At 30.7% G+C, this 18,959-nt stretch overlaps 1 protein-coding gene across 1 annotated transcript in view; it reads left to right on the top strand.

Annotated features, from left to right (window-relative positions):
* LOC105619249 (uncharacterized RNA-binding protein C3H8.09c) overlaps positions 1 to 18,959 on the top strand; it is a 101,797-nt gene that overhangs the window by 74,795 nt on the left and 8,043 nt on the right. The window contains exon 4 of the mRNA XM_012200773.1: positions 1,465 to 1,482. Coding sequence (XP_012056163.1) covers positions 1,465 to 1,482 — 18 coding nt within the window. The remainder of the gene's footprint in view (positions 1 to 1,464; positions 1,483 to 18,959) is intronic.

Genomic DNA, 18,959 nt, shown 5'->3' on the forward strand with positions numbered 1-18,959 from the left:
ACGTACGGCCGGAAAACGTAAAAGTAAAACCGAAACTAACTAAAACTAAAGTACGGCGAAAACGTAAAATAATATTATTATCACACGTTTAATTATTATTATTACCCCCTTCCCCCTCCTCTCCTCCTCTCTCTCTCTCTCTCTCTCTCTCTTCCTTTCTTCTTTTTTTCACCTAAATTAGCGTTTGACATTTGAATCTAGGTAAATTAGTCTCAAAGTTCATTAATTCCAATATTTTTGAATTCTGATATTTTTGAAACGAAACACGTTAAAAAAGTAGCGCATTTATGTATCAGCGCCATACTGACGATACGATTGAAGTAATTGGCAATCTCCCATTAGAACGCAACCATTTTATCAAATGTTTCGTAGCGAGAAGTTTCATCGTTTCGTCCTTTTTGCCACGAGAAATCGCACGTTTAAACTGCAGCTAATGGAGCATTTATTGACCGAAACGCTCCTCGTAGGACGAATTCGATTAAAGTTCGACGCGATTCGATTACCAGGAGATTCGTTTTGCCAGCTCTCTGCTGGCATCGTGTCTGAAAATCTTCGGAACCTCCGTCGGAAAACCTCGAAAAGTCATGTGGATATATTCATGCGATCGTAGAAATGTAATTTATGACGCCTGTGGCGTGTATAAAATCGATTATTGCAAAAACGTTGAAGATTGTATATTAGTCTTTTTATAAAACAGTACATTTTCTGTATAAATAGGATCGGGAAAACAGGAGTGTTATGAGCAAAGAACTAATATGTGTTTTTTATTTTTATTGGAATTTTAATCACAATTTTTCTACGAGGAATTTGCGTTTTGCAAATAAAATCATTATATATATATATATATATATATATATGTATAAGAGGATTTCGAACAATTAAAAAAATTATTGTTATACAAAGCATGCTTATTTCTTCCTTTAAATTCTCATTTCATTTCAATGAAAAAAATTCGTATTATTTTCTTATTCACTTTTATATGTTTACACAATTTAATAGATATACTTAATGAGGTACGTTGAATTACGAAATTGAAATTTATATCATGCAAGTTAATGGTAAATGTTATTTAGTTCTCTTTTGGAGGACCCTGTAGTTCAAATTACACGCTCTGGTAATCGTCAATCGATTCACCATTCGTGCCCAATCACCGCAATATATAGATCGCGAAATAACATTCGAATATTTCGGTCGACGCGAATTTGTAAATGTTTTTAACGCTTGCATTTCATCTTTTATATTGCGTGATCATTAGTAAACAATATTATATCAATTTAATTGTCACTTGTGCGTTTATACAAAATCATAAAGTTAAATATTTCATCCTGTGGTATTATTATTTTAAATAAACAATTAATATACAATAATACGAAGTCATTCTGAAAAAATTATATAATAATAAATAATAATATGTTTATTGCCAATCATTTGTCTAATTTAAATTGTTTTTATTATGTGTTTCAGGGACTACTACTATGACAGGTGAATGTCTCGAACTTTACTCCAATAAGCAAGTATCATAGTATTAATTTACGTTAATGCGATGCCATGCATTGTTGTTGTAAAGATAAACTGCAATTTAAAGCAGTAATTTAATAAATGATAAAAATAATAAATAGCATGAGCATAAAATCCCTGTTTAAGGTCGGGTTTTTTTCTGTTAAACTTGTTAATTTCTGATTAACTTATGATTAGACATAACTTGGTAATAATATAAAAAGTATATTTTTCTAGCTGTAGTTAATTACAAATGCTTTTGTAATAAGTAAGTTTTTAAATTACTACTACAAAACCATCCAGTTAAGTGATTAATCATAGCTAGAAAAACATAATTTTTACGTTATCATCAAGTTGTGAGGTTAAATTTAAATTATAAGTTAATTTAAAAAAATGAGAATAAATCTAAGTAAATAAGAGAAATTTCTGTGCTACTTTCAAAGCGGACTTTAGTGCTTAAATATTTCTGTGTGAATTTATATATATATATTTAATTCTATTAAACTGTGCTCCGAAATCTTTTTCGATCTTAAAATGCATTGGACAGAATCAGAATAGTGATATTACTTATTAAATTAACAAGTAAAATGATTCAAAAATGAGAATTGATAATTTAACAATTTAAAAATTAGAAACTGAGCTATTTAGAGCTTTTCAAAACTCATACATTTCTTCCACATTCGCCGTGTTTTTTCTACTTCCTTTTCAATTTTAATAAAAAGCTTTAGATTTTTCTCATTAGTAGTCATATAGGCGAAACACGTTTATGCTCCTTTGTCTCTGATCTCCTCAACACGTGCTCGGCTAATTCATGCGAGCCGACAATAAGCAGCGTCCGGACGTACGCGTTTCGCGCGAGTTGCATGTCCAAAGCCCGCTACTGTACGAATGCAAACGCATTCGAACAAAATAAGGGAAGAGAAACAAACACGGCGCTATGGACCTCGGACTGTAACACGGTGGTGGTCGCTAAAAAAAAGAAGAGTTCGCCGCGCTCGGCGGAATGCGTCCCGTGGTGCATTCATATTTTGCCCTTTTTAATCGCACGCGTTTCAGACACGGAACGGGGCGAGGCTTTTATTGCAGCGTCCACCGGCACGATGCGACACGGCCAGTGCGCTCCGCTCCGCTCGGCTCGGCGCGACGCGATGCGACGCGACGCGTTGCGTCGTGTGTTCTCCATGCCGGTCACGGAGACGCCTCTGAATAGTCACAATTAAAACGAAAGCGAAGATGCAATGCCGTATGTTGACGTTAGCGAAGTTGCATTTCTCTCTTTTTCTTTAAGTTCTATTTGCCTTTTTTAACGGCCTCAATGGGGAGAGAGACCAAGCGAGTTAGACGCAATGGTCGTTGATGCACGTGCATCATTTCGCATCGAGGGACGCGATGGGACGCTCAATGACGCATTTTGCAGAGTCGTTCTTTTATTATTGCTCATTTAGCTGCACTATGTCGGGAAAGAAAAGGAAAAAGAAAGCCGAACCAGTTTATTGTAATTTTCAAGAGAAATATTCAGAATATGAAGCACAGGACTGTAATAGAAGCGGATTGACGCGCGGATGAGAAGAGAATTCATAATTCGAAATCTCGAATCTATCACGAGGATTCGCGAGTGACGCACCGCACGCATGGGACAATTGGATTAACACGTGGCTACAGAGCAGCTATAATGCCCGTACCTCGTGGATATTGGGTTAATTAGAGAAGTCTGTCCCTGGAGATTCATCATCAGACGACATCACACACAATGAATTATTAGAATCGAGATTCGCGCGATTCGCTGTTGTCTGATCTGTGACTTTCTTACGATCAAACTATTATCAGTTTTCAATTTTACGAACTTTCAAATCGTGAGCTCGTAGCTTTCATAGATATCAAAAACATAATTATAACCATTAAATGCGTTCCTTTGCATGCACGATTTTTATTTTTTATTAAAATAATAATATTTTCAAATATTTTTTGTAACATTAAAATTATTTGTAACATTTCATGTGTCATATTCAGCAGTTGCTCAATAGTTGCTCAATTTTTACAAAATAAATGCATTAGCGAAAAGTATATTAAATATATATAAAAGATGTATATTTATAATTTTTATAATGTTAAAAGAGAGATTTTAACTTTATAATAACATTTTATTTTTAACTGATATAATGTATAAATTAAATTTATTTTATTAAAATGTTTTATTAAATTTATGCAAAGCTAATTATAATCAAGACACGTACATATATAATTATATTTTTAAGTTTTATTGTCTCTACATAATAACTAATATAATATTTCCGTAATTTCGTATATTAAATTATAAATTTTCATTTTATCTTATTAAAATATATTATAAATCTTTATTAATTATTTAAAAATGTTATCTACGATATCACAAAAAATATTATGAGAAACAATTATTAACATCTTATAAGGTATGTCTTCTATTCTTGCATAATATATCGTTTATTACAAGTATTGTAATTATTATTATTATCAAAGGCGTGCCACCGTAGATTGGCTCGTAATTTAAACAAATGCAAAGTGTCATTCGATCGAATGTGCACAAAAAGCTGCCGCTGGGCTAAATTAATAATTACTATTTATGGTTATATGAGCGTAATGAATAATTATGGATTATCGACTGAGAATAACAATTTGCGACTCATTGCGCACAAATGAGGTTAATTTCATTGCGGTAGAATGTATCGGCATTTATTTATTCTCTTATATTTCTACAATAAGCAAGAACGTATATTCTATTAAAACAAAGTATAAAATTTTTATCTTTAAGATATAATTTTATCTTTAAGATTATATACCTATTAATTATATTAAATATGTTCTATTTTTAATGTATTTTTAATTTTCATCTTTTATTACCTTATTATTTTCTTATCAGAATATTATCTAAATATACTTACCTTTCTTAAATCGGCAATTTTCCAAAGAAACATAGCTCATCTTGTATGTACGTTCGTTTTATCGTACAACCGCCGTAAATTGTCAATTTTATTTTTGACTTTGCCAGTGGCGTTCCGTTATTGCAACATAAAGTTTGCAGGAGCACAGTATGAAGTTTGTATGGTAGAAAAGGCGGTCAATAAGGAAGAAGGGGAAGATGTCAGTCCTAAATCCGGAGATAGCAATGGAAAACGAGAAGTACCGAAGCTTACATCTTCCCGATTATTGGCAGTTTTGATTAATGCTACGTATAATTCAAACATTAGATAAAGAATTATATTAGGTTTCCTAATTACGAGATTACAACTGAAAGTTTTAATAATTAAGACAATGAACCCTCTTTATATCAATTTGTTTGCTAACAATATATAATAATTTCGTTCCGCGTAATAATATAATATAAATTTACACTAATAATACACGTGAGAAATGTTTTTCAATAATTAGTAACTTAATGTACTTGAAGGTAGGGATAAATTTGTGATACGATATTACAATATGCAAATTATAATACCGTATCAAATAGCACCATTAATGATAACGATATTAGAGTAGCTACCGAGATATAATATCGCCACTATTAATAAGTAATAGTCGGCATTATTAATCATACATAATTATGATAGAATACGGGATACAATGTAATTGTCTTTATTAACAAACAATAATAGACGATACATCGATAATGATAATATTAGTGTACACATTTAATCACATATATGATAATACACGTATTTAATATGACTAAAATCTCAGAATTACTCGTTATGAAATTACTTAAGTAACTTGAAGTTATGTTCATATTATCTTTTTCATCTCATATTTCGTGAAAGAATCTAATTTAAATAATGCCTAAGGCATAAATGTAGAGGCATTCTAAATGAATTGAACGCAATTGCCTTATTTTTCTACAGCTGTTCTTTTTGCCTACTAAAATCTTTTATTATATATACAAGATATATATAAGATGAGATATGGAAGGATTATGAGAAGTGAAAACGATTTAAGTCGCATTTCGCAAGGTATGATCTATGGAAAAAGAGGGCGGTTTAAGGTGTTGCGATTCTCGTTTGTCATCCTCCCAAATTAGAGGATAGCCATGTAACGCGACGCCAAGTAGTCTGAAACTGGCTGTTAAACCAATGCAAATTAGCGGAAGACTCGCGTACCTCGGAGTTTGTCCCTTCTAATTACGCGCGGGAACCAGCGAGAAAGGCTTAACTGGGTTCGCCGGGAATTAGTTGTCACCCGGTAGATGCGAACTGCGCAAAGAACAAGAACGTCGTTATACCTGCGCGGTTTTGTGCCGAGCAATAATTGCACATACAACTGCAGCCCCATGATCGATTTTGGCGATAAGATGCAGACACAGTTATTTATGCCTTACAATGGTCCTGTTAAACTGATTACAAGCGAGAAGTGCATATGTAATTTATTGTTGGAAATTCAGTGATTCCCAATCACTAAATTTCCAACAATTTCTTTTTGTGATATATCACGTTATGTACTATATGTAACTTTGATAATGAAAGTACGTACATTTGAGGAAAACTTTACGTTAAATTTAACACATTTTACGTGTCCAAATGATCTACTCGAATTTGTGTTAATTTAACATAAGATGAATGTGTTGGGAAGTAACATAAATATTATGTAAAAAAGCACAAAAAATGTAACATTGCTCTAATTTGTAATTAAATTGTAGAATTTCTCCAATAAAATTATTGTAATATTTATAATATGTAAATTATCATATTTTAGAATTTTCTTAGAATTTATTTATATTTTAACATACATTATTTTTAGACAATTTGTCCACTTAGCCATAAATTGTTCTGACACTAAGAAATGTTGAATATACAAAATATTCAACATTTCTTAATGTCAGAATAACATAATTTATGACTAAGTGGACAAATAATTAAGTTAATTTAATATTCGGATATGTTAAAAATTTACAAAAATTTTTATCAAGAAATTAATATAAATAAAAAATATTTTAATATAAATAAAAAATATTTTTATCGTATTTATTTATGCATATTGCATATATGTATTAGAATGAATCGATTAGCTTCATATATTGAATTTTGAATGAAAACTGTTAAATAAATCATTCTAAGTTTTCAAAGGATATATCTATATAAATAATATCCATAGTTTGCAATATTTTCATTATATTCGATTTCCATTGCAATGAAAATTGCAAAATTGCAGTTCTTAAATTTCAAATCTTTAAAAAGAATTAATTTCTGATATTCTTCTCCAGATAAGAATTCTTTTAATGAAAAATAAGTAAATATGCTATTTTTATAAAGTATTTTTATATAAATATTAATTAAAAATATTATTTTTTCAAAATATTTTTTGAGATATATTTTTCGTGGAAAATATTGAACTATTACAAAAATTATAAAAATTAGCTTTTTGAGATTATAAAATTTGTTAAATCATTCTTTATAATAAAAATACATAATGATTTTAAAAAACGTATAATGATTTTGAAATTGATATCAAGTTTATTTATATACATACAATACAACAATGTACACTCTATATCATTTGTTTTCATTGTTCAGGTTTCACCGATATTAAAAAATAATTATATCTTTGAAATATACATAAAAAACAATTGTCAAAATTATCTACTGTGAATACAATTATACAATATTTACTTATACTGTTAAATTCATAATGTAAAATTATATCCACAATTTGAGTTATTTTAATTATTTCATATTATTACATAAATCATTACAGTTCTTAATGTATATTATTAATTTAATTTAAAAAATAATTAAAGTTAAATAATTCAATTCAAGAAAATGTATCATCAAAAATATATCAAATTTAATTTAAATTTAGTTTATTATTCTTCTATATCAAAAACGTACATTAATAACGGGTGTTGTTTACTTTACCATAGAAACTTACCATAGAAATGGATTAATTTGCATTTCGATACATATAGAACTTAAAAATTTTATTTAATTTAAAGGATGAAGAATTCATTTCTTCTTTGATATCTAACAGTGTTTGATGTACAATAAATATTATATTTTTTTTTATTTGGAATTTACATAAGTTTAGTCTCACGTTGATTTTTCACTGCGCAAGTGATTCTATTTCTTAACTTGCACAATTACTATAAAAATCATTACAATTTAAAGCATCTATTGTGAATAGAATAAAAGAGACGCTCGCGCACATACACAATCAGTATATGTCGAAGCTCATAAAATAGAACTTATAGATGCGTCATTGGATCAATTATTTATTTGTACATTTGATTATGCAACACAATAATTATTATATTATGAGAACGAAAAACAAATAATATAAAGGAAAATGAAGGAATGAAATTGAGAAGCAAAAGATAAGGAAGAAAATTAAAATTAGGAAAAATATAAAATTAAAAAGTTTAAGAATAAAAAAATGAACAAAATTAAGGAAATAAAAAAGTTAAAAATAAAGAAATAAAATAATATATTTATGGAGAAAAGTTAAATAAGTTTGAGATAAACGTTAGAATTATACTTTTATTTTTGTTTACTAAATAACAGTAAAATAACAGTAAAATTACACAACGTTATTAAATATTACATTTCCTTCAACGTTCGAATTATTAAAATTTGCAATCTCTCTGTGCTGACAGTTTCTCACGGCACGAAATAAGCACATCATATAGCGAGAGCATCAATCAGCATCGCGAGAAAGGGCAGCTCTGAAATTCAATTCGATTTTACGTGCCCTTTTTAAGAGTAGATACGTATCATGCCTTTATTACATGGATGCAAATAGCGAATAAAATACGTAAACAAGGCAACGGTGAACTTGATGTATTATTCAATATTTTGACAAATGCGACGCTCGTAATAATGTGCTAACTTTTGCTTTTCTTCTAAATCTATCATCGAAGCATGACAGAATTCTTTTATAAATAGGTATTGTTTATTTGAGCTGTTCAGTTAATTCTTCTTTTTACTTATTTATTCTACTTGTTATGTAGATATCTCCACAAACCATGATACGTCCTATTTAATTTAGCATTTGCTCGGGATGTCCGATACTGTACATTGAGCGAGGAAGATTAATTAGAGACAAATGTCTCTCAAGACACCTTCGCGACTTTGAGAGCTTAATCGCGTACCATCGATACATCCCTTGACCCTCAACGTCGGGATGTCGGCATGGCGTTGGCCTAAACGCTCGATCCCCATCGATGTACATTAAGTGCATGGCTTGTGCATCGCTTAATGCACGTCCTATCCGCGTCAAATTAAGCATTATTGCCACGTGAAATTAATTTCTATGCTATACGGAAGTGAGAGTATCATCATTATAATATGACCATGAGACTCATGCCTCGTTATAACCACGTTTTTGTATGGGCGATTTGCGATAAATATTAATGATTAAATTTAAAGCAAAATGAAAAGTTAAAATGAAAAGTTAAAAATAATCTTCAATATCTTGGTGTATGGTAAAAAAAAATATTTTTAAAAATTTAAATATAAAAATAAATAAATTTAAAATAAAAATAAGAATAATAAATTTTATTTTTGCGTTCTCTTTTTCGAATTTTTTACTTATTTCTTCTAATACACTTGTTTAATACTATTATCCGATTTATTTGCCGATATCGAAAACATTTAAAAATGCCAAATACAAATAAATACTAGGTTGGTCAGTCATGTTTTTTCGCGAGCGAGTCAATTATCAACTTTGAAATCGACGCTGCGACCAATCAAGTTACAGTGGTGAAGTTACACGGCATCATCCCTTTGAAAAATGTAAAATGCATTCGACATTCGACTCTGCAAAAGCTAAAAACTAGCGATGCGCTTCTATATTTAACTTGTTTTCGCAAGCCGTTCCGATTTATGCAAATATATATCCGCAGCTATAGATACGCAATGAATTTCGCATGTGGGATGTGCTTTGATCTTTATCCACGCCAAGATAATTTTCAATATTATTAAATAGTAATAGCAAATTTTTGCAATTAATACGTCACAAAACAGCCTCAACATATATATTTTTAAAGATATTTTATACATATTTATGTGCGCGTTTTTTAATTTTTTATATATATATATATATATATATACACACACTCTTGGCCAAAAATATCATGTACTTTATTAATCATTATTTGAAGTTTTACTCAGAAATTGATTTATAACATTTACTGTGGATTATCCTCCAAGAATTCTTTAAACTTATATATGTATGATGTCGATAATCAATAGGTAACAATACAGAAAAAAAAATTCCAGATAAACGAAAAAAATATAGGTGCCTAATATTTTTCTGATTGTACTTATCTAGGTTGTACTTATTATTCATAAAAAGATATCGCTCTCTGACTTTCTTCAAAAATAATGACATAACAAACGTGATTTTCGAGTTGTTATTATTATATAACATCAGATCAACTTTAACTTACCAATCAACAAAAATAACTAATTTATTTTTTTAAAACATTGTCAAAACGTTACAACTCAAGAAAAATGATTTTTATGAGGATTGTGAAACGAAAATGGTAAAAAATAACATTTAATTATAATATATTAAGAATATATTCTTTTTGTCGATATTATTTGATTGAGTCAATAATTTTCTGTCAAATTGAAAAATTGTTTCTTCCTTTTTTTGGGAAACTTAATTTTTTTAGTTATTGTGAAATAGGAAAACGATATGTCATAATAAGAAAAATGATTATAAACTTTTTGTCTCTTTCTTGAAGTGTTTTTTAACGAACGTCTTAAGAAAGTGTGTCCTAACTTAAATCATTCTTTAAAAAACTTTTTTTATATCGAGATATCCTGCGTATTACTGCGATGATTTTATCGCATTATTACGAATTCTTAATTATTCTAAATCCAATGTTTTATCACTTGCGAAATAGCACTTCGAGTGTTAATGACTACCAAGATAATTTACGATCGATGTTTTTAATCGTTTCTAGAAATCACAGCTGAATTTAAACGCTAAAAGTTTTCCTCGTGAAAGTAAACGGCCGCCTCATGCTTCCTAAACTTTTCCCTCATCATTTTGTTCGCTTTTATGCGATCAATCGCAAATATAGCGTTCGTTATGTGTGCAAACATCCCATAATAGATTAATGTTTAGAAAATTTTACGACATTATATGAAAAATATTTTCATGTTGCTTATTATGCACGTCAATTGTGAAAGAGACTATTGAACATTTTATGTAAATATAGATACATAAATAATTTTATGTAAATATAAATACAAATAGTAATCAAACAGTAAAATACATTTGAAAACAATTTCTTTATATTTATTGCATTAAAATAAAAATATCTTTTTGATTAAAATATTTTCTATACGTATATTAAAAAACTAATCATAAGAGTATTCAATCTTGCATTAGATTCAAGTGAAATTCTACAAAGCTGTATTCATTTGTAAAATTTACATATGGATTCTACAAAGACGTATTATATGTAAATTTACGTACAAGACTGTTATATTTACATATACAACTTTAAAGTGTTACATAAAAAACCTATTTGTCTTTGGGACTAATAGATTTTTTATGTGAGGTTTTGTATTTTAAAGTTTTATACGTAAATACAGTACAATAGGGTTCTATATGTAAATTTTACAATACAAATGAATACAAATAGCAATCGAATTAAGATTTTGGAAGTTTGTCTTACACACATTTATCAATTTAATTAATTAAATTAATTTTCTTGCAGATTTGACATTTAATAATTCTATTATGTAATTACGTCGTACGCATCACGCGCATATAATCGGTAATTTAGTGAAAATTTCAACGTCAAAATCCGCGCTTCGGTCATCGCACGACAATGCAACAACAATTTCAATGATGATTTATTAATATCGGCGTGGAAAAGGGCGACAAACACGACCGCGAAAAGCTATAATTGGCAGCTGGCAATCGTGGAAAACGCGATCCACCTTCATTATTTTGACGTCTCGCGTAATTGGCGGCGCGTCAAACGCACAAAACGCTTTTCACTTCTTCGCGCTTAGACTGCAATTTAATCGAAACATCGTACCGAATTAATGGCACCCAGGCAAAAAGAGGAATAGAGGAGGAAGGGAGGGAGGGAGGGGTCGGAGGGGTCAATGCCGGTGCGCCATTGTTGGTCAGTGCGCATAATTTGGCTTTCATGAAAAATCCGAAATATTCTATCGCGATTTAAGCGAAATTAATTGCGGCATTAATATTCGCACGATGAAATGCGGTGGGCGGTGAAAGAAGAGGATGTAATGTAAAATCGATCGTGATAACATCGCTTCTGTACGTACAAAAACATATCGGAATTACACGTGTATGTGTTTCTCTTAAATCATCTTCATATCTCTGCTAATTTATATTAATAATGTATTATTCACATATTATATACTATTTCTTCGAGATCTCATCCTCAAAAACTTAATTTATTTTCTTCAATTTCGTTTGATCCTTTTACAACATTGATGTCTAAATGTTATTCACAAAGAGGCATTTAGGTTTCCGACATGTGATGTGAAATACTGTAAGAAAGTATTCAATTATTTAAGGCACAAATTTCATCTCGTTGTTGTGAAAAGTTGAGTGGTAATAAAAAGTGATCGACCGGAGGAAAATGCAAGGATGTAAAAATAATAAGGAATCAAAGTTAAAATACTTGTAGTGAAACGTAAAGACATAATTTTATAATAACTTCAACTTGTGTTTCGAAGTATAAAAATCTCAAGACGTAAAAAAAGAAATTTAAATTAAATATCAATCAATTTATTGCCGCATTTTCTTTTAGAACGTTGTATACTTACAATTAATAACTTCGTTTTCAACGTTCGCTCTCTTTTAATCAAATTTAAAATTCTCCGTCGCGAAATAAGTTGTTAATAAGTGTCGCGAGGTTCCTAATATTACGCGATGACATTTAGAATATACAAATTTAATCGACACAGTTCGCAAGTATGCTAATTGATCAAGTTTACATTTGCAATGTAATTATCAATTCAAATGTTTTTAATTAATAGAGAAGAGATAGCTCACAAAAGGAGAAACAGAAAAGTGACGAGTGGGGAATCTGTAAGATTCTTCTGCGAATCACGAGAGAAAATTTTAAGAAAAAAAAGAAGAGTAACAAAGACGAAAAGGTAGAAAAAGAAAAGGTAGAAGAACGACGTCGGCGCCACCACGTGATTTGTGGAAAACAAATAATTGTCAGAGCTGCCAATCACAGTGCTCGTTGGCCGACGTCCATCCGAGAGTTAACCCGTGATGAAAATCCGCCGATTTATTGGCCGACCTTCTTTAGGCTCGTCTTCGAACGTCACCATCGCCGTCGTTCGCCCTGTCGGAATTCTTCGTTTTTCGGATTTTTTCCAACTGAGTTTAAATTTAGATTGGAGAATATTCGTTCTTTTAAATGAAATTTAGCGATAAACGTGGAAATTAAAATGGATCATCATGAGGGATGTTATTTCACGTATTCTGTCTTAATAAAATTATTAATTTTTCAAGCACATTTTGAAAGCACCATCGAAAGCTAGCTGGGATAACGTTCAAATATAGTCGCGAAATGCAAATTTTACAAATAACGAACGGAATAATACTTGATGATTTTACAATGCTTTTGTCATCACGTCGTTATCATTCCGCTGCTATTACATTTATTTATCGCTTCGCCACGTATTTGTTGCAACGCAGCTGCCATTAGTCGCCGTCATCCGTAAAAGGTCGCACGCGCGTAAAAAAATGTCAGAATGAAGTGGAAGAGTGGAATAGCAGGCGGGTAGGAGAAGAGGAGGGTGGGAATTGGAGGGTTACGAATGGCCTCGTTATGGTATAGAATTATGACGTCGGTTATGAGAGACGCAATAATTGCGGGAAAACGCCGACCTGGCCACCGACAGAAATATTATTTATGACTATGAAGGGATGAGCGGAAATCGTGATACTTGCGATAGTAAAATATGGCTGGCTGGTTTTTGTCCGTGCCGAGCGTACATTGTGACGATGTCTTGACGCATTCTGATAAAAAAATGCATGATTTATTGACGATCGGGTAAAAATGAGGAATAAGAAATAACACAGCTGGTAATACTGCTGTTCTTTGCGACGTGTGATCAACTTGTTATATGTTATGTACGTCACATAGAATCGTTATTACATCTCTTCGCAAATTGTCAGCATCTCAACTCTTTGTTCTTTCGATTCCATCCATTCAATTTACATTAATTTACCGGACTTCAATCAAGTAATAATCACTTTAACGATCATTTACATTTTCAACGGTGTATAAATAAAGTATTTGTGACCGCGAGCGTGGCACGCATCATCTAATTCAATTTACATGGTGTACATTATTTATATTTAATTTATATGACCACAGCGCACAATCCGCTCGAGTAAGAGAAGGGACTCGGCGCCTTTTGTAGTAACACGGTAAGCCTATTAGCTCGCTCGTCCGTCTGTACATCCGTGGCGCGTGTGACAGCTTGCCGCGCCGAATGAATTTTAATGAAATCCAGTATGTTAGAGGGAGCGCGAGCCAGCCCCCGGCCACTATCCCCCCGGCTGAATTTATCCGACAAATTCTCCCTCCGCGTTGTCTAATCTGAATACATGCATATCCGAGAGCCGCCACCGTATAAAGTGGAGACGCGACGACGTGGACGACCGGCGTCGGCGTCGTTTTTCGGCGGACACGTTGTCTCCGGACCGAGATTGAGCGCGCTCGATTAAACAGTATGGAATCTAAAATAACATGGAATATTATATACAGAGAAATTGAATATTTCACGTACTATTCTGAAATTTTTACGATTTTTTTTGAATTCACAAGATCTGCTCTACGATTCAAGCCGAGATAAATAAAATTATGTAATGTATTATTCTCTCTCCCTTGAAGAACGGTTCGAGATAGAAATTACTCATGTATATAAGAATGATGTAATATGTTCGATACTAACCTACTTATGTCTATTACAGCAATTAGAAGCCTCAAAATAGACATATGGTAACGTTAATATAACTGGACTTTTACATACGCGACCTAGATATGTTGATAATCGATTAGACATTTATCCGCTTTAGAAGACTGTAAGAAAATCATTTAAGGCTTCGAACATTTTCTATATGAAAAGAGACAAATTAAATTTGAAATTAACAATTAGGGTAACTGTCCCTATTAATGTGCCTTTAAGTCAATTTGTTTATTATTGAATTAATTATTAAATATTGTAGCTTTAATTTTATCTGCTTGAAATCGATATCAGATTTTTAACTATTTCTTTTTCTTATAATATTTCTTTAATCTAAAAAATGTTATTATTTTATAAAAAGAAAAACCATATTTTTCCCTTTATTAGTAAATCCTCCAAGCGGCGATAATCCTATTAATGTACTTCCAATTTGTGTGCCTATCCGCATTTGATTCATTTTAACATATATAGTTATTGAAACAGGTAATAAATTTTAGCTAATTGTTTAAGCTAATATTACATAAATCATTATTTCAATTATACTTATTTCAATATATACTCATAATACAATGTTCTCAAACAATACAGCGCATATTAATGGAGATAAGCTTAAAATCTTGCGGTACTTATTACTGAATTCACATAAATTCCTCATATCTTTCGAAAAATGTTTAAAATACTTTAATAGATAAAAAATAAAATATTATTCTTGATATCGTGTACATTAATAATTTAATTACAAAAAAATATTAATGACAAAAAAATATTTTTTTTCTTATTTATTCATGCTAATTTTCTTTATGGCTTATTGAAATATAAAAGTACATTAATAAGGACAGTCACACTATCTTTGATTTATAATTGTGTATCATATCGTGCAGGGCACGAGTAAGACTCTTTTTTTAATTTCTAACTTCGTGTCAATCTTTCACATTTGATCGTCGAATGTTTTATTCAAATACAGTAATATCTAAGTAATATCTAAAAATAATTTAGAGAAGTTTGTCTACAAAGATTTGTCGAGTAATCATTGGAAAGGAAACAGCTGACTTGGCTGATAATTGAATGGTACTTCGGGAAATGTTAAAACTGTTGAAACATATTAGGGAACAACATCGAACAACGTCGAAGATGATGCTTTGTAGTTTTTTTCCCACTTTTTCTCGATCATCCCTTTTCGCCTGACGCGACCTTCTGCTATTATTCGCGACTTCCAGGAAGAGGGCGAAACTCGTCTTAAAAGAACTTTTAACAACGGCAAGAAGACACGAATTCACGCGCACTTCTGTATCTCCTTTACTAGTTTAATCCTTAAATAACACCTTCGTTTTTCTTCGCGATCATAAAAATGGTCTGTTACGTTCATTGGATGTGTATTCTTAAAGAAAGAATGGAACAAATCCTATAAATTATATAACAAAGTCTATTTCGTTAAAATATAAAAGCTGTAGATGAATCAAAATTACAAACCCTTTGAATCAAATGTATAAAATAATGCAGCATAAAGTCAAAATTATAAAATATTGTAGTACACACACCATATATAAAAGCTTTATTTGATTTCTGGTGACATTTTTAATTTCTTGAGATCTTTACAGGAAAATGAAACGTTAAAATTTTCTAACGAATATAGGAATCGGCAGTACCCGACAGAAACGACGTGAGCATTGGCATGTGTCAGTAACATGATATTTTTATTGTCAGGATTCAGACTTTGTTTCCATGGGAGGCGTTGAAATCGGCTACGAAATCGATACAACAATAACAATAGAGAACTAGATATCGATTACTTTTTTTGTGCATTGTTGTGACATGATTGAATTGCTTTATGTACATAGTAGCATGTATATCTGAGATTTCAACAAATACGTCGCTGTGAAGGCATTTCCGATTCCGATTCATTATCTACTTAATGTCGAGACACTGCTGACGTTGCCTAATGCATTGTAAACATACAAGAAAATCAACAATAAAAATATAGAAATGTGTACACATTTTATTTATTTATGATCTGCACTTTCGAGCTTTCGATCACATCGAATTACGATATTTTTTAATATAAAACGACAGATCTCGTACTTTATGGATCGTGTTTTAATGCAAGTATTTAAAAGACGAAATATTTCACAAGCACATTGTGTAATCGTGTGACATACGAGATCGAGTGAGCGATGAGTCTCATATCGACAATTTTATATTTAGCGGTTAAATATACCTACATCAAGGCGTGATTGATGATGATTTAAAACGAACATAAAATAAAGTATAACGCAAAGAAAATAAAAAAAATAAACATAATCTGAGGATAAACTGACACAGTAAAGATTTTAATCCCTGCATACTCGCCGGAGATAAAGAAATTAAATCTCCCTAAATTTTTGCTCCATAAAAGTGTAATTTGTCCACAATTTGTTTTCGAAAAAAGATGATGATCATAATATGATGATAAGAGAAATAATTTTATTTTTGTTCAAAAATTAACGGATCTTGTTTAATAATAAATATTAATATGCAAATTTTTTTGAGATATATTTTTTCAATTTTATAAACTAATCAGATTTGATAAAGGCAATGACAAATTAAAACTGAAATATTAATATCTTAAATTAGATTGATCATCAATTTTAATAATGATGCTAATAAGCAACTTAAAATCCTGCAAAAATAATTTATTGCGAAAATCTCTGGCTGAGATATAATAATATTTTTCGCAATAAATTATTCACAAGTTTTTAAAAAACTTATTAGCATCATTATTAAAATTAACGATTAATCTAATTTAAAATATTCAGTTTAAAATTACGATTGCGATTTAAGTTCCAACAATTGAATCAGAATGGTTTAAAGCTAAAAACATTTATTTGCAAAAATTTACATATTAATATTACATTAAGAATCGTTGAAAATGGACAAAAAATAAGATTATTTCTCTTAATTGATTAATTTTTAACGGTCTAATTTCGAATTATAATTTTCAAAATAATATTTCGGGCGTAAATTCAATCAAAAGTGCGCGGAAATGTGTTCGCCTTATAAGTAATGAAAAGAGGTGCAAACAGAGGCAATTTAAACTTGCATCTCCAGTATTTATGACAAGCGGCAATTCTGACGTTGTAAAGTCATACGCGTATACTCTGCATTATTCCCGTAAAGCGAAATTCATCTCGTGTAAAATCCATCTACCATAATATTCTCGATATTTTGCATGTCGTAATAAGAATATCATATACCCTCGTTACCGTTCGCCAATTGCTGCTAATGGACTATGAGCGTACGACTCTGTTATTGTAATAGAATAATTATCATCGCACGTGTTCGTCAAAAGATTGTTCACGAGGGAACGATTCACAAAACTCCAAAAACGGTTTCCAGTTACGGTGTAATTATACGCGACATTTTCGCATTTTTATTATGCGAAATATCGATTCTTCTCCCGTCATAATACGATGTGCGATTTTATCTCGCAAAGTGATACCGTCGAAAGAAAAATCTCGAGGTAATTTGATCTTAATTCGCAGGAACCGCATTACTGGATACATCCTGAATTATTCAAATCTAATTTATTTTACCGTGTGCTTCTACCTTCAAAGTTTTAAAGCAACAATCGCTTTAGCTTCCTTAAAGCTGATGCTTCCAATTTTAGCAGAATTCTTAATAACAAAGTTAATTGAAATATTGTAGAAAATAATATATACATATATCATGATTCTTATTGATTAAATAATAAAAGTGTAATTTGTCCACAATTTGTTTTCGAAAAAAGATGATCATAATATGATGATAAGAGAAATAATTTTATTTTTGGTCAAAAATTAACGGATCTTGCTTAATAATAAATATTAATATGCAAATTTTTTTGAGATATATTTTTTCAGTTTTATAAACTAATCAAATTTGATAAAGGCAATGGCAAATTAAAACTGAAATATTAATAATTCTAAAGAGATAATATGATTATTTTAAAATTGAATATATTACGTTTCTGTTCGATTGTTTACAAAAGACTACAACTTGTTCGCACTTTTCCCATTTAAATGAAATATTTAAAGGGAGAAAAAGAAAGGAAAGCGTGAAACATTATAAGAGGAATTAAAGTTTTTCTTCAAAATAAAATAACGAAATAAAAATGACATGCAACACCGTTGCGGCGTGTTACATACTGCGACAAAGGGAAGTCTTTTAAAGAAGTTCTCGTTACGGGATCTCGCGATTTTGTAAAATGCATTTAATGCTGTACATTTATTCCACCGTGTACCCAAATGTATTCAAGGAAATGCTCTCGTTTGCGGAACGGCTTATATGGTTGTTCATTTACGAAGTTGTCGATGCAGACTCTTATTTAATTGTACAACATCAAAGAGAAGAATAATAATAGATGTATAATATTAGAATGCAAAGTATAAAGAGCAAGTAACAACAGGCTAAAAGACAATCAATGTAAAAACAGAGAATGAGAGAGAGAGAGAGAGAGAGAGAGAGAGAGAGAGAGAGAGNGNNGACGACGTACGACGAACGACGACG

The sequence above is a fragment of the Atta cephalotes genome, assembly GCF_000143395.1.
Source record: "Atta cephalotes unplaced genomic scaffold scaffold00020, whole genome shotgun sequence".
NCBI classification, from domain to species: domain Eukaryota; kingdom Metazoa; phylum Arthropoda; class Insecta; order Hymenoptera; family Formicidae; genus Atta; species Atta cephalotes.